Source organism: Quercus lobata, chromosome 6 (assembly GCF_001633185.2).
Source record: "Quercus lobata isolate SW786 chromosome 6, ValleyOak3.0 Primary Assembly, whole genome shotgun sequence".
Lineage (NCBI taxonomy): Eukaryota > Viridiplantae > Streptophyta > Magnoliopsida > Fagales > Fagaceae > Quercus > Quercus lobata.
In genome coordinates this window covers 44,641,551-44,650,227 of record NC_044909.1, presented here as the reverse complement: position 1 = coordinate 44,650,227, position 8,677 = coordinate 44,641,551, and the positions used below count along the sequence as shown (strand labels likewise).

At 33.8% G+C, this 8,677-nt stretch overlaps 1 protein-coding gene across 1 annotated transcript; it reads left to right on the top strand.

Annotated features, from left to right (window-relative positions):
• The first annotated feature begins 1,024 nt into the window (after window positions 1–1,024).
• On the top strand, window positions 1,025–3,320 carry LOC115995461 (cold-regulated 413 plasma membrane protein 4-like). Its single transcript, XM_031120037.1, has 4 exons — window positions 1,025–1,347; window positions 2,481–2,588; window positions 2,679–2,749; window positions 2,861–3,320. The coding sequence occupies exons 1-4, from the start codon at window positions 1,196–1,198 to the stop codon at window positions 3,094–3,096; spliced, it is 567 nt and encodes a 188-aa protein (XP_030975897.1). The 5' UTR covers window positions 1,025–1,195; the 3' UTR covers window positions 3,097–3,320.
• The last annotated feature ends 5,357 nt before the right edge of the window (window positions 3,321–8,677 follow it).

Genomic DNA, 8,677 nt, shown 5'->3' with positions numbered 1-8,677 from the left:
AAAAAAAAAACTATAAAAAATAAAATTTATAAAAAAAAAACTCCCAGTACACCAAAACACTCCCCACGTTCATTTAAAAAAAAAAAAAAAACTTCTCAGCAGTTGAACTTCTCACAAATACAAATGCATAATATTTATCACACCCTAGGAATTTTTTGTAACTGAAAAATTAAGTAATTTCAAATTAACTGAAATAGTAAGGGAAGTCATACTGTTTAACTGTTTATAAATGATTTTGAATGCTTGGATCACAATACCTACAACATGAAATGACAATTCATTAAGAAGTATAATGGTAGAGTATATGAAGGAACCATTTATTTCAAAATTACATTTAAAAAAAAAAAGAAAAAGAAAAAAAGAGTTAATGTGATACATATAAGAAAAAAAAAGTAGAATTAAAGAAAGTCAATCATAAACAAAAGAAAAGAAAATAAAGAGGAACTTGCAAAAAATAGAACCTGAAAATTTGTTGAAGCCTCTGACAATAAATGCCTTTAATCTGAAGAAAAAGAAAAGAGGCTGAAGAAAAATGAGAGAGAGAAAGTGAGATAGAAATTGCAAAGCGTACGTGAGTTTGTGGTTTTAAAGTGTAGGAGTTTTAATTTACATATCTATCCGCGGTAGTTGAAAACTTGTAAGTGAGTATGATGAGGGTATCTTAGGCATGAAAAATGTGGAATCCAAACAGGGGAAGCCCCTTAAATAGTAGTATAGATATAGATAATTTCAGTTATAATTATGAAATCGCAGAGAATAATTGATACTAAGTGTGTATTTGGCTCCAGCTTAAAAATCCAGTTTATTTTACTATTAAACTTATTTTTGCTACTATTTATGGATTCTGCTGTACTTTTTGATATTATTTATGGGTTCTACTGTACCATTTCAATTAACTTTTACATGTATCTACAGTATCCCAAACAGTACCTTAGAAGGAATACAGGGTAGATACCACGGCTGCATGTGTAAGCCACGTGTCACACCGTTTGTTAAGCCTCATAGGGTTCTCGAAATTCCTGACCTTACTGAATCTCGGATCCCACATGATTAGAGGCAATATAATATATTCTCAGACAAAAGAAAAAGAGAAGCTGCGCAGGTGACTCTGTCGTACAAGGTCTCAGTTTCTGTGGGCAAAGAGAGAAAAAAAAAATTCCTTTGACCCAATTTGAAACATTTGGTAAGCTAAAAGATGGAGACTCTGAGAATGGGATTTGCTGAAGTGGTTGCAAGTGTTGCTGGGAATACAGATACAGTGGTTGGTAATGGTGCATCAACCGCTTCTACAGAAAGTTCAAGCAGTGCTCGAGCTTGGTTTCAATGGGGTGGAACCATCTTTGCATTGTAATAAGTTCTAATTCCACTACCCATCTTTGCTTATAGTTGATTTCTCTTTAGGAAATTTACTGGGTTGGTTTTATATTTCTACTGTATAGCAGTAGTTTGGGTGATTTTGATGTATGTCTTGAAAAGAAGTAGAAAAATACAGAGGTTGAGGCATGTGAGTGATTAAATTATATGCAAAACACAGCTTGATGATTTGCTTTTTTTCATTTTTGTTAGATAAATTACTAAATTCACCATTTCCTAACAGCTTAAAACTCTCGGGACAGTGGCTAATTTATCAGAAAATGTAGGTGGTATTACAACATTGTAATGAAGTAACGGAATTCCGAAAACTCACACGGTTCGTTTAGGTAAATTCCTTAGGTGTTTTACCTTAGTTTTCCTTCTCTATTAAATTCAACTATGTGGCTGTATTGACTAATAATCATGTGTAGCTTTTGGGTTGGAGTACACATGGTAAGTTTGATCTAGATCAGGTCAAAGTATTTCCCTGTATTAAGAATCGATGTTTGTGCTGTAACTTGCTTTTTTTGCATATTTTGTTTGTGTTCTATGTTTCTCACATGCAATAGTAGCTTGGTTGAGTATTAGTTTCTCACAGTGCATAATCCAAATGATGATTGGGCAGAAATTTGTTTTATGTTCCATTCTGTATCAGGGTAAGACTGCAAAATACTTCTAGAAAAATCATGGACTACTGTTGGCACTGGACTTGGAGAGATCTAATCCAATACACAAAGCTTGAGCATTTCTCTGGAGGAAGAAAATTCTATTATAATAATAGTTCCCAAAAGCTGCTTTTCAGTAAATAGGCTTGCTATTCAATATTCATGTTCCATCCATCTCTTTTTTTGTTCATGCTTCAATCAAACAGCATACCGAATATTATGATCTCATTGATACATGTTAGATTTTGATATATTCCTTAAATTCAATGTTCACTGAAACCACCATAGCAATAATATGATACATCCAAATGTCAACTTTATATTTTGGTTCTGTTTTCATGAAGAACATTGGGACTTTTTACATTTAAGGCGGTCCGTGAAATTTATAAATTGGTGCCCAGTCTGTTGTTATTGCATTTCTCTTATCAAAAGTTTCATATTGTATCTGTCTTTGTCCTACAGGTTTTTGTTGATCTTGAACCGAACAGGCCGGAGATCATCTCTGCAAACCACCCTTCTAGTATTATATCTCGTTACAAGTTTCCCAACTGCGCTATTCAAAATTTTAAGGTGCTTTGCAACTCTCTATATGTTACATTATTTGCTTTAGATCCTTGTCCTGCTATTAGATTTACTAAACCTGTTAATCTAAATATGCAGAGGACAAATTGGTTGTTGGGTTGCCTTTCTTGCTATTGCAGCAAACCTCTACTTCCCTCAAACCTTTCCAGGTATAAATCTATACTGGACTACAACAAATCAATTTATTCATTATGTCCATTTTATAATTGCATTACAATTTAAAAAATTCTGCTCTGATTATGAATTATCTATCTGTGCAGTTTCTCGTTTTCTCCTATTTGTTATTACACCTGATTGGCTGACTGATAGACTGCGAGATGGCATTGTGAGTGGTATCGTTTGTCTAATAATTGGAGTTTCACTAGTTATAACTGAGGTTAGAGGAATTGGAGGATTGGGTAATTGTCAATGTACTTTCCACTGCTTTGGTTGTTGTCTTGGTATAGCTTTTCTGTTCTTCTTTACAATACAGTATTTGTGCTTGGGAACTTGGTAGAGAAATTGTTTTCCTGGGAGGGGCACATACCCAATATAATGACCTATTACGTCATGTATATTGCTTCCTTTTTCAATAATTCTCCCAAAAGAATGCCTTTGGTTAAAATGATAGAAGATTTCTTCATGAGCTTTCTCTGGCTTCCATTATGATAATGAATTTTCTTGACCAGTGCCGGCAAATGTCAACTACTTTTGTGTTATGTCTTTTTTTTTTTTTTGGGGGGGGGTGTGGGTGGAGGTCTGCTGTTACATTTGAAAACGATGAGATTCAAAATAACTAATTCAAGCCCTATTTTTATTTCAAAAATTTGTGCTAGTGTTTGCAAGAATTTCAATTCAAGATTTTGGATCTTGCTTTAGTGCCAGGAATAATAACTTGAACTGTTCTCAGCATTGAGAGGTCACCACTGTTGGGGGTTGTGACAGAAGACTTAGGATCCTTGGAAGCTGATGTGGGGAGACCTGTTCCCATACTTGGAGGGTCTCTTTTTTCTTTTCTTGTTAGAACTTCAATAGAGATGTCAAATAAGAGTGCAACAACAACAACAGACAAATAAATAAAACAACAAGGTACATATTAAAATTCTACCTTTGCCTTATCTACTGCCCTGTAGACACGAAAAGTTGTTTGTGTGCATTTGCCTAGCAGCTTCTGCATTATTGGAAATTCTCATTAGAGATGTCTGGGGTCTAACCTCCTACATCCTAATATAGTTTTCTCCGATATTTTGTGGATAGCTGGGATATATTAGGCTTATAAAATATCTCTCTCTCTGATGCCATTTGAATGGATGAGTAAAATTTTGGGTGTCAGATTTGATAGATCACCAACTGCCACCATATGCTCCAAAAGCCTTGCTGTTCTTTCAGTAGCTCAGGCATGCCTTATGGCCTTAAACTTGATAGTGATATTGATGGATGTGGCAATACGAAAATTTTATATGTAATTCATATCTTGAAGGGTTATAATGACATAACTGGTCTAAAATAATGCAGGCATGGAACTACCTGTTCCTGTATATTGAGCCCCATGCCTAATTTCCTTATAGTTGCTCCCAAAAGAATACACATGGTTTAAAATATACAAGGTATTTCTTGAGCTTTCTTTGGGTTCTAAAATTGTAATGAAGGGAAAATTACAATTTGTCCCGTTGTGGTTTGTCCCTATCACAAGTTAGTCACAAACTTTCAATTGTTACATTTGACCCCTTAAGGTTTCGACTAAAATGAAATCATTAAGTTTCCATCCAAAGTACCCTTATCGATTTCATTTTAATCTAAACTCTTGGTGTCAAAATGTAACAACTGAAAAAGCTTGTGTACTAAACTGTTACTGTATCAAACCACAAAGGGATAATTTGTTTGCCCCAAAAAATGCAAAATCTATTAATTTGGATGGAACCTTAATAGTTTCATTCTAATCCAAACTTTAGGGGTTCAAATGTGGCAACTGAAACTTTGTGGATTAAATTGTAATAAGGCCGAACCACAATGGGGTAAATTGTACCCTATAATGAATTTTCTTGAAAATTGTACCCTATAATGAATTTTCTTGATCCTACAAACTTCAACTACTTATGTGTTTTGTTTTACAATGGGGTAAATTGTACCCTATAATAAATTTTCTTGATCCTACAAACTTCAACTACTTATATGTTTTGTTTTGTTTTGCCCTCCACCAACCCCCCAAAAAAGAAAATATATTCTCTCCTAGTCAAGGAAAGAGAACGTAATCAAAATAAGAAATTCAAGCCTTTTTTTTTTTTCTTTTTTTTATTTTATTTTTAATTTTAATAATGCACCAGTGTTTGGAAGAATGCCAATTCAAGATTTTGGGTCTTGTTTGAATTGTTTTCAGCAATGGGAGGTCACCACCATTGGGGGTTGAGAAAGGCTTAGGATCCTTGGAAGCTGATGTAGCCGACCTGGCCCCACATCCACATGTGAGCCTCATGTGTTTTGAGAGAGTGGTTTCATGGAGTCATTGCATAAGATAATTTTTTACCTGTAAGATAATTTATCCCATAGTTGGGAGTCTCTTTCTCTTTTCTGGGTAAGTGGAGATGCCCCAAATAGTACAATAACAGCGCACAAACAATTGTTGATACCCAAAAAATCACAAGAAGCCCAACTTGGGGAACTAGACCATGAGCTTTATGTGAATACAAAGGACCCATTGTTCTATAAAGACACTCTTATAAAAGAGGCTGAAGAACCATGAAGAATGGGGTATAAGCCTATTAGCAAATAAAGAGAGAAAATGACTTTGAATAAGGCGCAAATGACCCAAGAAAATGGTCATTAAAAAAGTCATTGGAAAGTCCGATAAAATAGGCCAAGCCCAAAAGAGCCTACCAAGGAACCAACCACTAGGATTGAGTTCCTTGAAAAGAGAAGAATGAAAGAGATGCACTGTGCTCCAAAAGGTATTGAAACTTTGGAATTGAAAATTGACTAATCTATATGAAAAGATTTGAGGGGCCTTGGTTAGAGGGAAAAGCAAAAGGAGAAAGATGCCTGAGAGGCTTTCAGAGTTCACCCATCTCAAAAAAAAAAAAAAAAAAAATATATATATATATACTACTTTCAAGAAAAAGAGCCAATAAGAAAAGTCACTATTAACACAAGGAACCTTCGAAATGTCCTTTTCTTAGCCTTGAGAATGGACCCCCTCCTCATTGAACTCAAATGGCATCTGATACACCACTTTCTATGAAGAGAAAACAATTAAAATACTTTCAAATGCAGGTTCCTAGGAAAACAGAATAAGAATGGAAAAAGGAAAAAAGACCAAGAACTCCTTCAGAGTCATGGCAGAAGGCCATGGTTGATTCAAAGAACTAAAAGCTGCTTTGTTTCAAGGAATCAGAGCATACCCACTATAAAAAGATCATCAAGGCAGATTTAAGGGAGGAGGAAAAAATACTGAGCATTTAAGATCTACACAATATCAGGAAAAATAAGCAAAAAACATTAGCCTAGGTCAAGGACCTTGAGAAGAAATATTGTGTGAATAGAAATTTCAACTTGTAGAAATACTAGGGAGCTCCACACTGATCTAAGGCCCCAGATCTCATAAGTCTTGTAGAGTCTTAAGGACCTACTTAAGTATGTGAAGTTTGGGATTTATAGGCTTTGTGGACTTTTCCCTTAAACTCTCTAAGAAAAAGAAGCATTGTAGAAAGGAAAATCTATATTTATAGAACTTGTATTTTTGAAAACCACATTGATCTAGGCTTCCAAGTCTCACAAGTCTTGTGGATCCTAAAGGGTCTATTGAAGTATGTGGAACTTGGGATTTAAATGTCTTGTGGTTCTAGGAACCAATATTTTAAGTTTCACAAATAAATAATAAAATCCATTAAACAATTCTTTTTTTTTTTCTTTTTTTCTTTTTTTCTTTTTTCTTTTTTCTTTTTATAAATCTTTTAGTTCCTTCATAGACATGTTATGTATTTTTCCCTCTTAGATTTTTGGATTTGTGTTTGCACGTTTTCTTCCGCAGAGGAACAAAACCCAGCTCACCAATAACTCTATTTTGGCCTTGCAGAGCCCAAGCCTTAAATCTAGAGCATGGCCTGATTAATGACAAAAAATGGGCCTTCAGCAAGAATCAAAACAGCGAGGTAAATATCAAAACTATACCTTCTAATGTCCTCTAGAGTCTAGGCAGTAACAGACGTTCATGCACAATTGCCTATCAGCTACTGCATTATTGGAGATTCTCACTAAAGATATCTAGGATGTAGAGCCTAAATCTTGATATAGTTTTGCTCTTATGCTGGGGAGTATATTGGGCTTATAAAATTTTTGTCACCCTCTCTGCTACTGATCTGAATGAATGAGTTAAATGTTGGGTCTCAGATACTCAGATTTGTTAGATCACCAACTGCCTCTGCCAAATTATTGACAAAAGCCTTGCCATTCTTAGTTGAAACTTGAAAGAAAATTTTATACATCCTTGCTTGATGTGAAGCCCGGATTGGTGAATCACCCTTCTGCCTATATATTACTGCTGAGGCTAGAATTTGCACCAGTGAGACATTCACAAGGACAGAATCAGGATTCAAACGTAGGAGGGGCCGAAGTTCTTTATTTAAAGATTTAAAAAAATTAGAATATCAAAACTAAAGGTTGACAAAGTTGCATTATTAGCATTAATTTATTAATTATTATTTGTATTTTTTCTTTTAAAAAAATTTAATAATAGGATTTTATAATCAAAAATTTTGTAAGTCAATTGACACGTCTTAATATTTTCAATGTCTAACTAATGTGTGGATGGACGATCAATATGTGGCATAGGAGTTGTCTCTATGACTTTGAGGATGGAGTCATTTGAAAGGGGCATAGAGCGCTCAAGTGAGAGGGAGAAATTGGGTAAAAGTTATTGAGTTTTTGTAATTTTTTTTACTAGGATTTGTAATTGATTTGTTGTTATTGCTTTTGCTTAGACCAAATTTATGATTTGTTTAAAGATTTTTCTTATTATCTAGATATGTGCATTTTTTATTATAGATTTTTCTTGTTATCTATTTGTTGGATTTCTTGGGTCAATTTGTAAATTTGGGGGGAGGGGGGCAAGTATATAAATTTAAGAGCTAGAATTAAAATTCTTTAAGTTAATATACATACTAGTTTTTTTTTTTTTTTTCAAAGGTTGAGGGGGGCCATGGCCCCCTCAGCCCTTGAGTAGTTCCGTCCCTGACTCCCTGGACATGCATGCATTATTTATGGACTTAAAAGTTCATATTTTGAAATTTGACGTGTTGTATGACATAATTGATCTGAAAATCATACATACATGGAACTACCTATGTTGGCATCATTGTGAAATTATTGTAAAATTCATTAAGGTTCTCTTATTTGAATCAAGTTTACACTGTTGCCTCTTGTTAAAGGCATGCCTCAGCAAATTAAATTTCTTTTAGTTGTATTATTAAAGTATATTAACACTTATTAAAGCCACCACAACCATAATAATAACTAGTCGCTAACCCGTGCGATGCACGGGAAAGCTATTAATAACTTAATATGAATATATATATATATATATATATATATATATATAACATGGTATAAATTATATACCAAACCAATAAAATCTATCACTTACAAAGTAATAAAATCTATCACATACAATAAGATATCATGAGATCATATTTAGAAAATATATAACTGATATAAGTACACTCCAATACAATTAATTACACGAATATAGTTAATTCCATACTCATTCAATCAAATTTCTTTCATAAATTACATTAATCGTTCTTGATGTCCAAGATGTATCTAAATTCTAACATTGCCAGTAAACAAAGATGCTAGACCTCAATGGGATTAAAAAGGCAACATAATGCCAATTTACACAATTTCTAAAATCATTATTTCCACTATTGAGAGAGAGAGGTGACTGTTGTGTTGCATCTCTTATGAAGAATCTACCCTGTACATTTTTTTTTATATGTAATCGACAAATAACAAAATAGATGTACCACATTTAGAGTATGCACATTTCTGAGATTAAAAGTAAAGGAAAATAAGAAAATGAACCCACCTAAAGTTTTTTGCTCTCCCTC